Raw genomic sequence first — 20,470 nt, forward strand, 5'->3', positions numbered from 1 at the left:
ATAACCAAGATTGACGTGGCTTTCTTGGGCAATGGCATTTCTTACCCTCAGAGCCTGGGGCTGACAAAGGGGGTGCTGGTCAGGGTGAAGCAAACGAAGCAGCCAGGCGTAGATGAGGAGCAAAGAAAGCCAGAAGGTGTCCCCTGGCACAAGCGGAGAGTGGTGAAGGGCTGGACATTGTTCAGGTGCTCTCTCCTCGATAGCTCAGCTAGTGAGTCAGTGCCAGCATGGGCTTAGCCCTGGGGCACATGGTCTGGTGGGAATGGCAAGGTTTGCTTACTTTTAGGGACCGAGAGCAAAATGGCACAGCAGGCAAAGAGCAACTTCAGGCTCCCAGGCTGGGCTGCTGCGTGCAACTTTTGCATGCCTTTGAGGTTAAAGATTTTCTTTTGCATCGATTTCTAGGTCAATAAAATACCAGTTTTAAAACCATTCCCAGCCTGAGAGGGCAACACTTTTGTCTCTGGAGACATTCATTATTGTACTTATTTGTGGTTTTGGCAGAAGCAAAACATAGGGAGCGCCTTTGAAAACTGAGGGATTACCCAGGAGGTGGAGACAGGGCAGTGTCCCAGAAGCCTGTCTCCCACTGAATTAGGAGTTTTACCCACACTTGCTTTGAACAAAGCCTTTGGTGGTTAGGACACAGATCTCTTGGGGCTACAGATCTTAGGAGAGGAGCACAGAGATGGCAGAACACCTCCAGAGACAGATGTAAAGGGATACAGAAAACCCAGCCTGACCATGGTATGCTGTGTCACTAGGTGCCCCTAATGGAGGCTGAAGAACAGGAGGAAGATGCCGACTCCTTCTCAAAGGATGAATCAGAGACTAATTCACGTAACTGCCTCTGCTATGTGCCTCTGGGAATAGCCTTTCTTTTGCTGGTTGGAGCTGCTGCAGCAACCTGGTATTTCTTAGGTAAAAATTCAGCATGTTTTGTCCCTACACAGGAGGTAAAGGGGTGTGATCAAGGCAATGCCCAGCCCAAACAGCTCTAGTGAATCTGGGTGATGTTTACAGACTCATACATAGGGGTAAATCCCTCTCTCCTACATATCAGCAGGGTAATCCAGTAGTGTCTTCTGTTGGCAGACTACAGACCATGGCACCTGGAACCAACCGTCCTACGGTTTTACTCTGGCAGCCTCCAAGTCCTCAATTGCCAATACTCCCCGGACCTTGGGCAGGTGGAGTCCAGAGCCTTCTGGTTGGAATCAGCTAAGCTCCAGAAGATGGTAAGGGCAATTTCATGACCAGAGCTGGCCCTGAGGTAGTTCAGTGAGTAGGAAGAGGGAGGGTTCAGGTATCCCATCTAAGTGACAGACTTGGTGGGTCTGTACAGCAAGAGGGATGAAATATAGTGTCAGCCATAGGTCCTTTTCCACTGTAACACTGTGCAGTAGTTATCAGATGACATTCTCATTGCAGCTGAAGGAACTGATTCGTGCCACAGAGCTGGGTCGATATTACAACTCGAGCACAGTGTATGCCTTTGGGTGAGTAGCAGCCAGAGTATTTTCACTTGTTCATGTGTGAAAGCTTCCAGTTGATTGTACTTTGGTTTCACCGAAATCTGGCCATGATAAACTGCTGTAGTCCCCATCATGAGCTCTAAGCTAGGCTAGGCTGGGCAGTCCAGATCCAGAATGGTTCCAGCATGACAGAGCTGGGGATATTTTGATGTTCATTTTCATATGAGGTCATGACGAAAAGCCAAACTGAGAAATTTTTCAGAGAGGCAAAAGTTCAAGAGGGGATAAAAATTGACTGGAAAGAACGGAAGAAAAATCTGGGCTTGGCATTCTCAGTAAAAGCTAAGCAGCTGGAAATTAATTTCTCTAATTCAAGACAGTCATTTTATGGCCTGATTCTAGGCACCAGAAGGGAGAGGACAGAATGCACCATGGAAAAGGTATTCTAGCCAAGAAGCTGGCCCACCTGGGAGTAGGGTAACAGTGGAATGGGACAGATGTGGGACTACAGCTTTCCAGGTCATCACAGTAGATCAAGAAAGCAGGAATAACTTCCAAACTGATGTATACATTTGCTTCTGGTTTTCTTTCCATGGAAAACTACACCCCTAAATTTGTCCTTCAGCTAAGGAAAAATCCAATTTTGATGTAAGTCCATTTTCAGCTGGGGAAAAAAGTTTCACTTGCAATTCTTCCTCTAGCCTTTTACTGAACAAAGGTTTGTTTCAACATCTCTTCCCCCTCCCTCAGCCAATTTTCTCTGCCAGCTGGTTGAACAGAGCTTTCCCAGTCACAGTCTCCTGCAGCTTGAGCCTGCCCAGCATTAATGGCTTGTGGTAAGGTACTGAGTCATAAATCATCCACTTGTCACCACTGGGAGTATTGAGTGTTTCTTTTCAACCTCTGGTCAGTGGTAACCAAAGGTCATTTCTACCTGAAATGAAACTACTCATTAGACCAGTCTTGATTAATTATCACATTAATTTGGTCATCGTTAAAGCCAGATGGCATAAAATGGCTTCCTCTTCCAAAGGACTGAGTATTAAATATCACCATGGACATAGCAGCTCTCCTGCCCCACTCAGAGTGCTTCTTTTGGGTCACAGCTGTGAGCTGGAAAGTCCATACAGATATGTCTGATTTGTGGAAATCCAGTGGGGCATTGACCTCTGGGGTTTGCAGAGGAAGAGAGAGGATATTTAATGTGCTATTTCTCTGTTAGGGAGGGGGCTCTGACCTTCTTCTTCTGGTTTGCCCTCCAAATCCCTGAGAGTCAACAGAAGGAGGTGACTGCTGAGAAGGTAAACACAATGCTCCACCAAGAGCTCTCCACCAGCTTCAACAGCTCAGGCAGCCTGTCCTACCAGACGGAGTACAGGGTCAACCCAGACTCGCTGGTTCTGCTGGGTAAGTACCAGCTGCTCAGCTGTGGCCTGGGCAGTCAAGAACGCTCCAAGGTTTATAAGGTGCTGAAGACAGGTTAGGAGAAGAGGTGAGAAGTTGCTACTGAAGGGGCTAGGGAAAACCTGAAGAGGATAGGGAAGAAGTGAGGACCAGGAGACACAATTACACTTGTTTCTTCCTGATAGAGGAAAACTGAAGTTTGATTTTAAAAAGCATTCTTCCTTTGAGGGATCATGGAGACACAGCTGACCATGACCAGCCAGGTAACACTTAATTTTTTTTTCTCCTTCACCCATCAGTTTTGGCTTCTGTGGAGTAAGATCTTACACAGGTCATGACTTTGATCAGCTCAGCTCAAAAATAGCAAGCAATTAGGTTTCCTGCCTTCCTTTGGGAGATTATTCCAGGCTACTTTATTGAAAGAACAAAGGCAATGTACCTGAGTCACCACTAGTCTTACTCTGAGACAAAGCATTTTTGCCACATCAGTTCCTGACACGTGATTTTAAGGATTACTTATTGCTGCCCAAAGTGAAGATCACAGCCTGTTTAAAAAGCCACTCCTACAGAACTGCTCTAAGACAGGTATTAGATAAAGGACTAGGGGGTGTGTCTGCATCCAATGCATCCAAGTCCAATGGAATTTCTATTTGGTCTTTATAATGAAACTTAACTTCTCAGCCTGATCCTTGACCCTTTTCCAGGGTCCCCAAACCTCACAGGTTTTAAAATACATTGTGCTGCTTCTCTTCCCATGGGATTCTCGTTTCCAAGTTTCTTCTTCCCATGAAATGTTACATCTCTAAGTTTTTTTCCCCAGACATATTATATCATTCTAATATACCCACTCATATTTTCTTGAACTTTTCTCTCCACGTCTCAGGTTTTTTTTATTTGGGGTTGTTTTTTTGGTGTCCTCAAAGAAAACTTGATTCCCTCAGAATGATTTTCACTCCCTCATCTAGACCGTTGTGTTAAGATCTTATTCTGAAGCTGCACTAGCATCTCCTGAAGACATCTCCTCCCTCAGTTACCATTAGTCACTGACTTCTACTTCTGATTTGTTTCCAGCATACTAGACCTTATGCTCAGCTAATTTAAATTAACGTTCTTAAGAAAGATACCAAAAGACAATATGCTAAATGCTTCTAAGTCAGCCCACCTAGCAGGTTCCCTTTGTCTACTCACATGATAACATAACTCATAAACAAATAAAACCAACAGTGCTATTCTTTTAGCTGTTTCCAGTTCCCTCTTATTCCCTTTATGTCTGTTTTGCTGTTTTATTCATTTCAGCAGTCAACACTTCTTTCTATTTCAGAATTAACACACCGGTTGTAGTTTCTCCAGCTCCTTCTGCTTTCGCTAGTCCTTTCCACCTCCCCCTCCCATCAGAAGCACAGTCTAGCAACTAAGACAAAAGCCAGAAACCTCTTACACTGCTGGGCCAGGGTGACCTCAAGCCAGTGACTTAACCTCTGGCTTCCTTTTCTCTAAAAAATTGCAGTGAAAAAATAGCTAGCTAATAGCAAGTCATTAGCACTTCATTGCTTTCTGATGGACTCATTTGCTGACCTGCTTAGCTCTAAACATTAAGTGTGGCTGCAGCCTGCCTTAAGGCACAGAGCCTGGAGTGGTGCAGGAACCTCTCCAATGCTTTATTTTTACTAACAGCTACACTCATCTCAGGACACTAGCCTCCCCTTTTCCCCAAAGAGTTTCAGGACATCATTGTCCTTACAAGAACTCAGTTTTATTACCTTCAGATGAAAGAGTACTTAATATCAGCTCAGCATACATCCTCCCCTACAGCGCACAAGCTTCTCTAGGAGCCTGCCTTATGCCTGCAGGATCATCTTTTCCACATCTGTTTTTACCATGACAAAATTGCTCAGCTCTCCCGACAGAATTGCAAGCCCTGCTTAGGAGCTACAAAAGACCAAAGCCCTGACCTAGGCAAGCCCTCAACAGCAATTCTCACACCCAACTGACCTCACAGTGCCTTTTATTTTGGCAATTACTTCCAGTAGCACCTGATCTCTGGCCGCTCCCAGTTCAGCTGGGAGGCTGGAGCAAAGCCCAGCTCTCCTAAAAGCATTGTCCACCCTGTGACTCTGTTCTGCCCAGATTTGTAGTCCTTGCTGGTGGCTTTCTTTGCATCTCCAGACATGAACTCTATAAGGATGTTGAGTAGCTCATCAACCAGTGGTCATCAAGAGACCTCCTTCCCCACCCTCAGTAACTCCCATGGGTTTCAGTGAGGGTTACTTAAACTGGGAGAGCCTGGGAGCGGTAAGAAGATGGTGAAGGCTCTGGGAAGTGGGGTTTTGCCCTGTGGTGTGGCTGGCAGAAGAGAGGGGTAGCTGCCTGATCAATGCTCATCCCTCCTGGGAAGGGGAAGAGGTCCTGGAATAGCACACGAAAACGAGCAAGGGAAAAAGGCAGAGAAGCTCATGGTGGGCTGGAAAGCATGAATTGGGACTGTCAGATTTGGGGCAGAGGCTAGAGAGATTTCCCAGAGGGATTTGGTAGGGAAGACATAACTGAAACAGGTCCCTGAGAGCAGACAGAGAAATACTTGGAGCGTGCCCTGTGCCAAAGTTATCAGCCACTTACGTAGGAAGGGAGACATCATCTGCCATGCTAGCATTCAGATACTGCCAGTTTATCTTTTTGTTTATCTTCCTTTATATATTTCCTTTCTAACAGAATCCAGTGTGAAAGACATAGTAGTGCTGAAATCCACTCTGGGTAGGCTATCTTTTCCTTTCCCTTTGAGTTTGTGACTTTGTGGGAGGAATTTTCACAAGGGACAGAAAGTTTGTTGGCTTCCTGGAATTGTAAATCCTGGGAAGGGGAGATGAGAACAGTAGCGAGGGAGCACCAGTGCCACAGCTGGGCCAGATCCAAACGATATGACACAGCTACGTGCTGGACCGCTCTGAGCATCCTGACGCCTCTGCTGCAGTAGCACACCACTGTGCAGAGATACCAGCTCCCAGAGGCAGTGCAGCCACCTTTAGTCTTGTCCCTGTCCCCATGAGTCCTGTCAAATGGCTTGGTGCACCAGTACAACGGTGCTGATTCCAGGCCCCATGAAATTCTGCTAACTGGGGTGGGGGTTTCCCTACGTGGCTCTGCACTGGATAAGCTGTCAGTCACTTAGGAATCTGTCATCTTAGCAATGTCTGAAGATGTTTTTAGTAATTTCAGGCAGTGTTGCAAGTGCTGTGGCTGGCAGCTTGCATTAGATATGCTATGAGAAACTCACTTTTAAGCTGACTTTTACTCAAAAATCCTGGTCTGGAAGCCTGCTGAAACCTGGAAATCAGATGAGGGGATGTAAAGCTGGGAAGAATACGGGGGTGAGAGAAGAAAGAGGTGAAAAAGACAATAAAGTCAGTGGAAGATAGTTGTGCTGTGCTGATACTTAAAGCCTGAGGTAGCATTATCTTAGCTGAGGAAGAGAGGACAGTTCTTCTAGAGAGAAACTGGGGCAACAGTATGAGGAGATCAGTGCCACCCCAACATATGTAAAAGTAAACTGAGATTACTGAGATGAGTCAGCCTTACCCTGAAACAGGGCTCACACTGATACCTCAAGTGACAAGCCCATATCTTAATTTCCCTTATGACCACCCCTAAGCCCTCACTTTGCCTCCATTTACATCACCCTGAGGTTCAAATCCCTCTATCTTTCCCCTGGATTCAGGTTGCTACAGGTACAGCTACGTCCAGGAGGATGATGTCCTAAGGCTGGAGGGCCCTGACTACCTGGCATCCAGTTGTCTTTGGCACCTCCACAGCCTCAAGGGCTACATGATCAAACTACGCCTGGAGTGGACCCTCCCGGACTGCCGGGACCGCCTGGCTATGTACGACACAGCCGGGCCACTGGAGAAACACCTCATCACCTCGTAGGTAGCTCCTGAGCAGGGCGAGCGCGGTGGGGAAGCCGGGCAGGATGGCACGGCACACCACAGCAGGGGAAGGTGTTAGACTACATCAGAGGAAATTCTCTTTGATGCAGAACCTGCCTCTTGCTGATCAGCCCAAGTCACTGATGTGGGATGTCACACAGCCAGCCATGCAGCCAGAGAGATGACAGCAGCATGAGCTGTCTCTCTGCTGGCCCCGTACTGGGCTCAGTTAGTGCCTCACAGCAGGCGTGTGCTGCGGATCACACAGACCTCCATTGTCTCTCCTTCTCGTTCTCTCTCTCGTTTGTTTGTTGCTTGCTTCACTCCTGTCCTTTGGTCTCTTCCCCCTGAGGATCTACGGCTGCAGCCGTCAGGAGCCCGTGGTGGAAGTCCTTTCGTCTGGCCCTGTCATGTCCATTGTGTGGAAGAAAGCCATGTACAGCTACTATGACCCCTTCATCCTCTCAGCACAGGCAGTGCCCCTCAAAGGTGAGGAAGGCTGGAGGAGCGTGGCCATAGATACAGGACAGAGACAGGTTATCTCCTACAACATCACAGCTCCTAGAGATGCTGCAGCCCCGTTAGGGCCAGAATTCACTCTAGATTGTCACTAAAAAGCAGGTTAGGTGTTGCTCCCTTACCTGGATACATACATTAGCATCTGGCTCGAGTCTTTACAGCTCAGGTGATCGTGATACTTTAAGAGAAGGCCAAGCTCTCATGCCTGGACAGGCCAGATGTGGCCTGGACATCACATCCAGACACACTTGTAGATAAATGTCAGTTTGAGATAAGAGTCTAAAGTAGTAATATAGATTATTGTTACCCTTTTCTGGACAAGAGGAGGAGGCCAGAAGTCTTGCCAGGTAGAAATGGTCCCTTGAAGGGGAATGGAGGAACATCCCAGTCACCTTTAGCATCAGGCATTAAAGCCACTTTTCTCCCCTCCTGCAACGGGGTGAGTACATGGCATCCCCAGGCAGAGGTTGAGCTGACAGGCAGCTGGGCTTTGAATGTCTGTATTTACAGCCTGTGAAGTGAACATAACTCTACGAGAGGGCATGGAGCTGCAGGGGAAGATCGGCACCCCACACTATCCCAGTTACTACTCGCCCAACACGCAGTGCACCTGGCACATGACGGTAAGAGCCAGCTCCCACAAGAGCATCCACATCGTCCCTGAAATCCCCGTGGCACTCCCCATGTCAGTGATGGGTACAGCCAGTGCTCCCAGTCAGATCATCAGGAGAAGCAAGCGGAAGGTGGCAGCCCAGTTAGCCTCCGTGTAACTTGTGTTTCTGAAGGGGAAGGAGTCTGTTGTTGCATGCTGGTGCAGAGACGCCATAGCTGTGGAGGAATGTGAAATCTGGTCTCCAGAGGAGTTCTTCAAGGCAGAACCAGATTGCCAGAAATTGCTAGGAATTACCATACTTTGAGACCAACAGCAGAGCTGCTCTGAGCTGTGGCATGGCCCCATTTTAGAGGGTGCTTCCCTCTGGCCTGCAATGTGTGAATTGGCAGCTCTCCCCTTCGCACCTACTCTGCTCATTTCTGTCATATGGAGTGGGCTGCAGCACTCACAGGAGCCATCTACACTCTGCTCTGGACCCCCTTGCCCTCCAGGTCCCATCCCTCGACTATGGGGTCACCCTGTGGTTCGACGCCTACGCGCTCAGCAGACAGAAGCACGACCTGCCCTGCACCCAAGGCCAGTGGATAATTCAGAACAGAAGGTGTGTGCTGGGGTCATGGTTTCTGTCTCTCATTTCTCACCTAGGATTAAACCGAGATTAAATATCTGCAGGTTCCCTGCTCACTTCAGCCACCAGGTCTGAGGAAGGAACCTCTGTCATCACATTCAGTGGCCACTGTTCTGGTGCCTCTTGTTCTCTGCTTCTTTTTCAGCTTCTCTTGTTCACAGGCTCCCCAGTGAACACGTTTCTTACGGATTTGCTTTGAGCTGCCAGCCTGCCTTCTCTGTCTTGCTGTTTGCATCAGGCTTCCTAGTTTTCTCCTGTGTATGTAACCTTGGTGTCCTCCCACGTCTCCTGTGTTTGCAAATCTGCCTGTCACCACCTCTGCAGTATTATCTGTGTGTGTGCCATTGCCTTGCATCCACCTCCGTACCGATTTTCTGCTTGGCTCCATACCCTCCTGCTTTGACTACAGAAGCTTCCCACTGCAGGACTTCCCAAAATTAGCATCCATACATAGCTGGGGCTGCTGCCTACCACTGCTCAGGTGCAAAGGACCAAGAGCTGCTGTGCTCTCATGTCCTCAAAGCAGGCTCCAAGGTGGATGGATCTATGGCTTTTGTTTTTCCTCCCATTCACTGCAAAATTGCCCCTTTCCCTTCAAAACTTCCCCCAGCCCATCTCATTAACTTTCTCGCCACTGCTCCTGTGAGGGTAACTTCTTTTCCTCTGAAAGGTCTGATTCAGAAGCTATGTTCCCCTGGCTTAGGATTTCCACTTTTTCTCTCCCTGCCTTCCTCTCTTAAACTGTCAGTGGCACAGTTTATACGACATGTCTTCTTCAGGAAGATAAATTTAAGAACTGAATCGCGTTGTGTGGCCTGAATTCAGCACTTGCCTAGAAAGTGGGAAATGTCCAAAGACAGTAGGGTCACTCTGGACTCTGGATCTCATGTTTTATTGAAGGCATTTTGCCTTCCTGGCTTCCCACACACACTCCCAGCCTGTGTGGCCCCTTTGCCACCCCAGTCCCACCAAGCCCCCCTTTGCCCCACCCAGTTGTCTTCTCCTCCCTCCCTGCCCGAGACATCCCAGCTGTGTTTGTTCCTCAGGTTGTGTGGCCTACGGACCCTGCAAGCCTACGCTGAGCGGATCCCAGTCACGTCCTCTGCTGACATCACCATCACCTTCACCTCACAGATCTCCTTAACCGGCCCCGGCGTACAGGCGGCTTACAGCCTGTACAACCAATCTGACCGTAAGTTCTGACTCCTCCCTGCTCCTTAGCGGGATGGTAGCTACCAGCAGTCCCTGCGCACTTGGCTTGTGTTAGGAGAAACGCAAGACGTATTCCATGAGCCCTAGGTGCCATCTGCCCTTCAGGCACGTGCTTGCAAATCAGTGATGCACACATCACTGATCTCCCAAAGAGGAGGCATTTACGTGTGAAGCTGCTTCTGCTCATGTGGCCCTGCCTCATGTTGCCAGAGCATCCATGCGCCCAAGCCCAAGGTCAGGGAGTTGTCTACAGTCTCACTCCCATGCCCACACCATGGACTGGCCTTGGGAATACAATGAGAAACCATCTCCAGCTTGAAGCACCTTTTATTTCAATTCTAAGAGCTCTTACAGAGAGATGTTTCCTGGTCACTTTGGAATCCGTGCAAGTGAGACACAAATAAAACCACACACAAATACACATACGGACATATGCAAGTGCACACCCACAGTCTGTCTTTCCAGGGTTTCTCCATCTGCTTCCTAAAGGGTGCCTGTAACACATACCAGTCCCTTAATACGTGCACCTGCCAACACGTGTCTAACACTAACCCCTTCAGGGCCCCAACCAAATTTTAATAACAACTCCAGAGAACCTGTTCCAGCTTTCCCACAGCATTCAGGAGTCATGAAACAGTGTTAAATCAGAGGTATAACACAGCAGGTGGCTGGTTGTCCTGACTCTTGCCTGTTGGTACAATGGGAAGCAGGGAAAGAGCCCTCCTTCCCTTGGTGCGTAGCTCAGCTTGGCACCATCTGCCCTTGCTCGGAGCGGATGGCGTGGCAGATTTTGGGGAGCATAGCGAGTGCCGCCGGCACATTGCCGCAGCACATGTGTGGTCAGGAAGGTATGCGGCTCCACGCTCCACTTTCAAGCCACAGTGCTCTGCTGTAAGGAGGTTTCCAGTCACTGGGGACTAACTGCTCTCTGGTGGTTTCACAGCCTGCCCCGGAGAGTTCCTGTGTTCAGTGAACGGCCTGTGCGTGCCAACCTGTGACGGGATCAAAGATTGCCCCAATGGGCTGGATGAGAGAAATTGTGGTGAGTGATTTCTTCTCCCTGCTGGCCCCTGGTCTCAGCAGGACACAGCCGTTTACTCCTCCAAAGGTAGGGAGCAATGGGGAGGATTCAGCTGGCCTAGGTGCGAACTCGTGCCTCCTCTCCAGGAGCTTAAACCTCTGCATCCATAAAAGCCTCATCCCAGTGCCAGGTGGCTTCAGCCTGCTCGGGAAGGAGCAACAACACTTCTTGCTCCTGTGCACCGCACAGTCTTCCCAAGAAACCCCTGATACCCAAGCACCAAGAGCTCTAGGCAGCCTGAAAGAAAGCCCAGGCTGTCCCCACCTGCTTTCCCCCCACCCAGGCCCGACGATCAGCCTCAGCCCTGGACTACAGCCCCCTCTGGTGTCCTACCGCTCATCATCCCCTTCCCAGCCCTCCCACCCGGCCCACACCTCCCCAAGCCCACTCGTTGCCCTGCTCTCTCCCCTCTCCTCCCAGGCCGTTTGTGACACTTGATCTGTACAGATCCTCACTCATATGTTGTGCTCCAGTTTGGGAGCATCTCAGTCCTCGATCAGCCATCAGCTCTTTGTGCCAACAGCAATTAGTGCTGATGCAGACACTGTCTCTGGCATCCCAGAAGTCCTGCAAAGCCCCATTCTCATAGGAACAGCTATTCAGGCTCAGGCATGATGCCTAATTCATCTGCTCTCCCATCTCTGATGTGAGTGGAGAGGCTCATCACATTGCTGCCACCACTAATTTTTCATTAGTTGTCCCCTACAGCTGTTTTTTCACAGACAGAAAGATCCCTGAACCACTGGAGACAGTGGCCAATTCTGAAAGATTCAGAGGAAGGTATAGAAAAGTCTAAAGCAAAAGGAAGGAGAAATCTTTCTCAAAGAAGTTTTAATTCAGGGTTGGAAGTGTGGGAGTTCTCACAGGATCACTGAGGTTGAATTTTGTATTGTCTGCAGTCTTGTCGATGGTGCACTCTGTCCCATCATCCAGCTGTCGGACATTAGGGCTTGCTTGCTTCCCTCATGCAGAGAAGGATACATATGCACCTTATGAATATCTAATCCTTTCTTGAATCCTGTTAGCTTCTTGGACCCAGGGATATCTTGTGTCATTTGGTCCCACTGGTTAACACAAAACAAGACTGAACCAAAAAAGTATTTCTCAGTGTTTTCAAACACCTCTTTGTATTTGAAAAAGAAAATAGAAACATTGTGATTTCCTTCTTCTATTACACTCTCTCTACCGTTGCATCCTTGCTTATTTGCTCCATGTCTGTATGGAACAGTCCCTGTCTTTAAAATCAATGTTCACATTGCCTGAGACCTCCAGTCATCTGAAAGCCTCACACTAAATACTGAAGAAATTGTAGTCATTGCAGTAAGAAAATGCCCGAGAGATACTGGCCCATCATGCTTAGTGTTGCCCATCATAGATACACAAAAACACAGGACAAGGGGACAGTTTCTGCTATGAAAATGTAAAATCAGAAGTCAAACTCCGTGATGGATAGGCACCTTGGGCCCGTCTCCATTCTGAGCAGCTATCAGAGCTCATGGACATGAAGGAACCCATCAGGGTTGTTCAGGACTCACCTAGCAGACAGCAAGGTGGCCCATGAGCTGAGGGTGACAGCAAGGCAGGAGGAACAGTGACCTCACCAGACAGGAAGCAATCCTAGAGAAGCTGAACAAAGCAAGCAAGACCAGGTCTGGTGATGGTAACCTGGGGTCAACGAAGAGTCCAGTGATGGCAAGACAAGTCCATAGTGATAAGGCAGGTCCAAAGCCAATCCAAGAAGTTAAGGACAATTGAGTCAGCATCAGCGAGGTATAAGACAGAGTGAAGGCGTACCTACAATGTAGATCAAGCAAAGACCAATAGTCAGAACCTCAGATTAAACGCAACTCCTGAGCAAAAGGGGACCAGGCTCCTGCTCTTCATGGCGCTCTATTTTGAGACTACACAGTTCCACTATACCAGAGCTGATCTGAAGCACAAGCTGCCAAATCCTTATGAGGTGAGGGAAGAGGCTGAGGAGTCTACTGGTGCACTCAGGACTCTGACCACACACCTGACATCTTGTCTCGCTTGCTTAATTCCTGAGCACTTCCCTTCCACGCAGTGTGCCCTGCAAAGTTCCAGTGCCGTGAGGACAGCACTTGCATCGAGTTCAGCAGGGTCTGCAATCAGCAGCTGGACTGTGTCAACGGGAGTGATGAGGAGCAGTGCAGTGAAGGTAGGGAGTGGATGGTGCTGGGCTGACAAATACCTTCCTCTATGCTGGAGCCAAGGCTGTCAGTAGTGTACGTTCCTCTTACGAGGTAAGGGCACCAGCTAAGAGCTAACGTGCCTGACCTGCTCACGTTAGCTCTGTAGCTGACCAAGCTTGCTAATGAAATTCCCTGTCATCATTTATGGAGTTCCACCAAGCCCTCTACTGCCTTTTTTTCCCCACTCAAAGGACTTCAGGCTGCGTTTGCAATCTGCCGCTCACCCTCAGCCCTGGCTCCTCTTCCTCTTCACAGGGGTCCCCTGTGGTCCTTTCACCTACCGCTGTGAAGATGGGACCTGTGTGAAGAAACCCAACCCCCTGTGTGACACCACTGCAGACTGCAAGGACCTGTCTGATGAGAAGCAATGTGGTGAGGAAATGCTCAGTCACAGGTCAGCCAGGCAGGTTCAGGATGCCATGTAGCTGCAAGTTGCCCCCTTTTCCCCCCACCACCCCTGCATAAGCACCCATTCTCCCTTGTTCCACCACCTTCTCCTGCCCTAGCCCCAGGGTAGCAGTGCCACTGCTCCATCCTGCAGTGGTGATGGCAGCAGCAACGAGCCAGCTCTCCATGCTGAGCTGCCAGGAGGCACTGTCTGCTCTTTGGACAGCTGCTCCTCATCTCCTTCAGACAGAGGCACCAGGCCAGACAGACATGTCTCTCAGACCAGGTCCTACCCACAGGCTGCCTGTTGGACCACTATGCTGGCTTATGTGAAGTAATGCCATCCTACAAGGCTCCAGCCAGGGAAATCACCCGTGACTGCATGGTCACTGGCAGGGACGTGTTTTGATTTCCCTGCTTGGTATTTCTGGAGCCTTGGTGGGCAGCAAAGGGACTGGCAGCGAGGGTTCCTGGACAGGACAGAAGGTAGCACAGATAGCGTACTGCCCTGAAGGCATCCCCAGGCTGCAGCTGGAGGTAGGGTAAGCCTGTGCATTTACTTGGAGGGAATGCTCACTAGACCTGTCCTGGACAGTACACAAAGCATCTGCTGGCTGGGTAAGGCAAGGGATTAGAGGTCAAACTCTTCAGTCAATCAAGTAGGAAAGGAAGAGCAGGCCCAGTACATCATGTTCCCTTCCTCCCCTGAAGTACTTGCTGTTTCTCTTCTTCCTTAGACTGTGGGCTGCAAGCCCCTCTCAGCAGGATCGTGGGTGGTGCGAATTCTGTGGAAGGGGAATGGCCGTGGCAGGCCAGCCTGCAAGTTCGAGGACGTCACATTTGCGGGGGAACACTCGTTGCTGACCGCTGGGTGGTCTCAGCTGCACACTGCTTCCAGGATGAGAGGTAAATGGAGAGAGGAGGGTGCTGGACAGGAGGATTTGCATTGCTTTTCATGTCGCACATGATGGGAGGATCGTCCAGCTTTTGAAAATGTCATGGGGCAGCTGCACTCTTCTTCTGGCACCCATGTCATGCTTCCCTGTGGCTTGGAGCTGGAGAAAGGGGTACAGATACATGCACTAGTATGTGGGTGTGCATGCAGGGAAAAAAGGGCAGAGCTGGGATTTGCAGAGCAGCTTTGAGAGGGCAATGGTAGTGGAAGACACTTCACAGCTCTTTCTTTGCTTTGGCTCTGGCTTGTCCCAATGCTGTCACAACCATGGAGGTGTCAGCATGTGCTAGGATGGGGCCAGGATAGCAGTACCTGCAGAGGATGATGTTTGGGTCCCATGCTGCCCACCTCCAGAGCTTGTCTTTTCAGGAGGAAGCACGGTTTCTCCCCCAGTTCCTTCAACCCAGTGTACGTACCACAACGGCAGTAGTAACATACAGATCAGGGAGGTTCACTCCTTCTTTCAAAATGGGAAGAAGTGAAGAAGAGGATCCACAGATATGCTGAGCAACAGTGCTGGGTGGGGAAGGACCGTGCACCCTTAGGCTTAGTTTCCATCTCCTCCAAATTCCCCTTTCCTCTGCCAGTGAGCTGATGGAAATCCCCCACCTCCCCAGCTACTACTGCTGGACTTCCCTGGCTGCCCTTCCCTCCCAATGCCATGTGAGCTCAGGGAAGAGGAGCTGCTGGTCATCCTCAGGATGGTGACACCAGCCTTGGTAGGACAGGGGCTGCTTTGCAGTTGAGCTTTGCACCTCACCCTGCTCCTGCCATGCTCCTATCTGTGTCCTACAGCCCTGCAAGGAAGCCCACTAGCACTGGGAGCAGGTCTTTCAAGTGGTCTATGTAGGCTGAAATTGGCCATTTTGGAGTGTCCTGATGCAGGATGGATGGAGCTGGCACAACCCTGTTAGATGGCATATGTGTGTGCCTGTCAGGGAGAGAATTAAAGTGGTGTGAGAGATGAGAAGTAGGCAGAAAAGAAGAGCAGAAGAACAGCAGCAGCCTGGGGTGAGCAGCAGTCTGTGCAGGCAATAGGCTGGAGGTGAGTCCTGAAGGGAAGTTTGGAGCAAGAGTTTTTCACACCCAAAGAGGCAGCGTGGGAGAAAATGGCACATGTAAGGCAAAAGGTGGACAGGGTTCTGAGTCTAAAACAAGCCCCTTTCCTGCTTCCTCTTGCTCTGGTCCAGGATGAGGTCCTCTCTGCTCCTCACCCTCCTGCTGGAGACAGAGTCTCCCTTGGCTGTTCACTCTATTCTGTTCTCAGAGGTGTCACCTTGTTAGGATGTCCCTTGCTTTAGCCCCTGCTTCTGTAGAGGGCTGTCATGCCTTTTAATGCCCTCACCTCTAAGCTGCTTTTCTCACTTCACTCCCTCTTAGCAGTTTCTCGGAGCTTGCTCCCCTTTCTCCATGTTTCCTTCTCCTTGCAGCTTTGCTTCACCAGCTCAGTTCTTGCTCTCTGCCCTATCATAGTCACTTGCACATGGCCAGCCCCACTTGCTTGTCTAACCTACATACACCTTTAACCTGCTTCACTGAGGAAAACATGCAAATACGAGCAAATACGAGCTGTGTGTACAAGTGTCTGCCCAACGTTGGTCCCACTGTACAGGCATGTCAGGCATCAAAGAGATGTCCCATCTAGTTTCTTGAAATCAGTAGCAAAATAAAAAAAAAATAAAAAAAAAGAGGCCCTTCTGAGGTTGATGATCATCCATGTCAGAGAATCCTCAGAAGACTATGACAGAAGCAGCCAGACACTTTGCCCATCCTTCCCTGTTCATGTGATGAGTTATCTTCTCTGCTGCATCCTACAGACTGGCCTCCGCCTCCATCTGGACTGTCTACTTGGGTAAATATTTTCAAAATGCCACCAGCCACACGGAGGTGTCCTTCAAGGTGATCCGTCTCTTCCTTCACCCTTATTACGAGGAGGACAGCCATGATTATGATGTAGCCCTGCTCCAGCTGGACCATCCTGTGATCATCTCACCCTTAATCCAGCCCATTTGCTTGCCTGCTCCTTCTCACCTCTTTGAGCCTGGTCTTCATTGCTGGATCACTGGTTGGGGAGCCCTCAAAGAAGGCGGTAAGTGCAAGGTCTTTGCTGGTGGCCCACTGTAGCAGAGCCAAGGTGGAAACATAGGTTCAGATGTGGGGTAGGCAGAATAGACTTCACCCCAGGGCATTATGCCGCCTTCATCTTCTTTGATTTTGGGTCACAGGTTGGCCAAAGTTACCTGTTGAGTGCCTTGAAACCTCATTTGGAGAGGCAGGCATGAGAGTCTGGTAAGCTATATGGGGACAGCATGTGTTCCTTCATCCAAAGATGAGAATAGCCCTTCAGAAATTAGGAGTCTGACCAGGGACTATTCAGCCATGGTCACAGCATGGAGCAGCCTCAGTCCCAAAGCCCAACCCCATGCCTAAACAGACATGTGAGCTCCTGTTGGGTTGTTCTCCAGGGACAGAGCCTGACCAGAGGGAGCAGAGATGAAAAACTGCTCTTCACCAAACCAGAACTGGGTCTCCTGGGGACACCTGCCTGTGGCCCCTGCAGCAACATTTTCTCCATGCCAAAGACCCTAGGACCTGGGTTTTCTCAGCAGCACCTGCACTAGTAAATTCAGTGGGAGCAGTGCAGAGTCTGAGTGCTGTCCTCCAAGGATCACACTGTGCAATTGTCAGCATGCGCCCTGGTACCATTTTGGCCACAAAGCACCCATACACTGCTGGGGGACAGCATGGGCCAAGACCAGTTCCCACGGGGTGGTATGGATGAGTCCCTTCCAGGTGAGGAAAAATCTGGCAGTATGGGCATGACCCCTCATGTTCCCTCCCCATAGGGCCAACAAACAGGTTCAGACTGTTGTCCAGTAGTGCCCGCCACAGGAATATAGATGTGCTCACCCAGGTCAGCCTTCACTCACACTCACACACTTGTTTCAGCTGCTTCCTAAGTGGAAACACTCAAGGGGTCTATCCAGAAGTGGACATTCTAGTTTGCATACTCAGACAGAAGAACTTAGCAATCATTCAAACGAGAAGCAAATCCAAAACTCTAACATCCCAGAAGTTTCTCCAAACCTGAGGAGACTTTGGTGCCAGTGGAGAGCAGAACAGTAATTCAGATGGCAGCTTTCTGCATGCAGTGAGATGGACATGGGCTCAGGGAACATGGTAAACAGCGGGAAGCTCCACCATTGCTCACCTGCACTGCTTTTGGTGCTCTACCCCTCAGGGCACATCAGCAATGTTCTGCAGAAGGTGGACGTGCAGCTCATCCAGCAGGACATCTGCAGCGAAGCCTATCACTACATGATTTCTCCCAGGATGCTGTGTGCTGGGTACCACAAGGGCAAGAAAGATGCCTGCCAGGTAACAAAGGAGTAGTGGGATTAGGGTTGACTATCAGAAGAGGAATGTGTTCCAAGTCTCCCAAATGCACTCCATAGCCTGAAATGAGGGTCAAAAGAACATAAAATGCCTGACTCCCCCAACCCTTTCTCTGGTCTAAGTGGCCAACAACAGCTCTAAGGACCACTTCTCCCAGCATCTTTGCCTTAGACAGGATCTAAATACACTTAAACTTCTCCTTTTCTCATTTCAGCCCATTCTCCACTCTTTACCTCCCACTTCCAAGTCTACATCAGTCTCTTCCCTCCTCAGCCTCATTAGCATCTGTCACACACAGTAACCTGTCTGTTCCTTAACTACTGTGAGTTCCTCTGCCTCCTAGCCCTCCGAGTATCCAGTTAAATTCCATCAGGTTCCTTGATCTCCATATATTTGGAAATAGCACATGGAGCAGAAGGAAAAAATAGAGCTGTCAGCTTCTTGGGAGGTGGCTAAGGGGGAGGAATTTACATGATGAAGGAATGCAACAATGGATCAGATGTTTGCACTAGAGACTGTTTTTGACATCTGCCTAAGGTACAAGGGATGGTGCAGATGTCCCAGGCATGAGGTGAGGGGATACAGGAATCTGCATGCAGAAGAATTCAAAGCTAGTGTAATCATCCAGCAGGAGAAGCTGGTGGATCACCATTACCCCATTTTTCTTTCTCTTTCTCTAGGGTGATTCTGGAGGTCCACTGGCCTGCAAGGAACCCAACGGCAGGTGGTTTCTGGCTGGTTTGGTCAGCTGGGGAATGGGATGCGCACGTCCAGATCACTACGGAGTATACACCAGGATCACTCAAGTGCTGGGCTGGATGAACCAAACCATGAGCTGAGAAAAGTACATCTCTGCCTTCTCCCCATCAGACCAACACTCACATGGCACTCATTCCTGATCTTGCTCACTTGCCTTTCAGAAAGAGTTTCTATGTGGGATGTTGTCAGACCCAGGGTGCTCTTCTGAGCAGAGCAAAAAAAAGCCTGCACTGGAAATGGTAGAGAAAAGCAGGCAGAGCCTCTTTCCCCTCAGTGCTTCCCAGGGGGCACCCCAAGGTTTTTTTTAGCCATCCATCCAAAAGAGGTGGGGAGTTGGGGGGTGGGTGGGGGTGGAGGGGAACACAGCAACAGTCCTAAGTCGATGGTTTCTGTGAAAAGGAATAAGGGGAGTTGACCTTTCCATGAACCATGTGATTCAGCCACAATCTTATGCTGGAACATTTGCTGAAAGAAAATGTGACTGATGTAGTTAGAGATTCCAGTAACTGTGAAATCAATCTGCCTCCCCCTTCCTTCCTGCTGCTCATCCTTCTTCCCCCTTCCCCTCCCTTCACTCCTCCTCTTCCATCTCCCTAATTGCTTCTTTTCTTAGCTGCCGTGTGCCTTTCAGCGTGCTGTTCAGCTCAGCCAGGCAACTCTTCACGTCTCACTGACTCCCAGGCACGCGTCCAGCATCACATCCTCAGGCATGTGTCCTGCCTCCCTGCTGGGGCAGCACCCAGCCTTCACTGCTGCGCTCGGACTCTCTCAGGCAAAGGCCCCGGCCCCTCCACAAAAACACTGGAGCAGCCCCCCCATCCCCTTCCCTCAGCTCTTCTAGATACCTTTAACATGAGGGTATCTCAGCTGCTTCCATCTCCTCACTCAGACAGTCCAGGAGGTGAAGGAGGAGGCTTAAGAGCACAGTGCTTAAACACTAACTGCTATGGGTTTGATTTTTTTACTAAAGATAAACATATATATGCCTGTATGTATATACACACAATGGGCCACTCTCTAGAATTAGAAATAAAATTAATTTGAGGGTTTTTTTGGCTCTAGTTTGCCTTACTCTGTTAAAAATTATCTTGGGGGTTGTATCTTTTTGACCAAACTCCAATCCTGGTATTGGCAACTGGCAAAAGTTTCCACACCCCTGCCCTTGCTCTCAGCTGCATCCCAGGCGCAGTGGGGTCAGTACAGTAGTCAGAGCGGTGTTCCTCGCTTATTGTTATGACTTGGGGGTGCAGATACCAACAAGTAAACCTGCTCTGTAGCTCAGGTGCCTGCAGTAGGGATGTGGCAGAGATGCAGCACGAAGTACCTTCAGCCCCCAGAAGACTGGTGCAGCACAAGCAGCTTCTGGTGGCTCCAGGTGATGAATCCAAACTCCTCTTCTCCAGCTCCCATCCCTTTCTACCAGCACCAAATTTCTGCCACTTGAAATGAGAGGCAGCAAGGAGGAACAGACTGAATTTTATTCAGGAGTTACAACCTGGTGTCCTCAGAAGACAGAGCAGTGAAGCAAACGCCCCGCTCCCCAAGGCAGGGATCTCCTGGTGCTAGCTGAGACAACATCAGGTGCCAGCGTGTTCCCGGTACCTGGGCAGCATGCCTGTCTCCTCCTCACCCTGCCGACACAGGGCTGCTTTGGGGTCAGGGAGAGAGGCACCAAGGAGTGTGACACTCAGCACAGGGACATGCCTCAAACAGTGCAGCTGGCCCAGAAAAGGGCAGTGGCTCTGCCTTTGCCCTCTGGCCACAAGCCCAGAGCAGCTGCCCGCAACAGCTAAGGGCAGGTAGGACCGGTCCTACAGCAGCTGGCACCACCTCGGGGCCCCAGTGGCATCATCCAGGGCGTTCAGGAAGGGACCGCAGGCTGCAGCAGCTGATCGCTGATGTCCCCAG

General features: G+C 49.9%; 1 protein-coding gene across 2 annotated transcripts; it reads left to right on the top strand.

The window, feature by feature from the left end:
- The first annotated feature begins 749 nt into the window (after positions 1-749).
- TMPRSS6 (transmembrane serine protease 6) lies at positions 750-18,642 on the top strand. Of its 2 annotated transcripts, XM_086610233.1 has the most exons (18): positions 774-921; positions 1,096-1,238; positions 1,432-1,499; positions 2,129-2,311; positions 2,698-2,882; positions 5,589-5,630; positions 6,592-6,796; positions 7,152-7,288; positions 7,829-7,941; positions 8,423-8,532; positions 9,606-9,751; positions 10,715-10,813; positions 12,918-13,031; positions 13,321-13,437; positions 14,190-14,358; positions 16,225-16,496; positions 17,649-17,785; positions 18,484-18,642. In XM_086610233.1, exons 1-18 carry the CDS (start codon positions 774-776, stop codon positions 18,640-18,642), a joined length of 2,547 nt encoding a protein of 848 aa, XP_086466359.1. The 2 variants fall into 2 exon arrangements, with proteins under 2 accessions (XP_009981761.2, XP_086466359.1); XM_009983459.2 differs by lacking the exon at positions 2,129-2,311 and having other exon boundaries at positions 750-921.
- Positions 18,643-20,470: the final 1,828 nt, after the last annotated feature.

This window comes from Tauraco erythrolophus, chromosome 4, assembly GCF_009769465.1.
Source record: "Tauraco erythrolophus isolate bTauEry1 chromosome 4, bTauEry1.pri, whole genome shotgun sequence".
NCBI classification, from domain to species: domain Eukaryota; kingdom Metazoa; phylum Chordata; class Aves; order Musophagiformes; family Musophagidae; genus Tauraco; species Tauraco erythrolophus.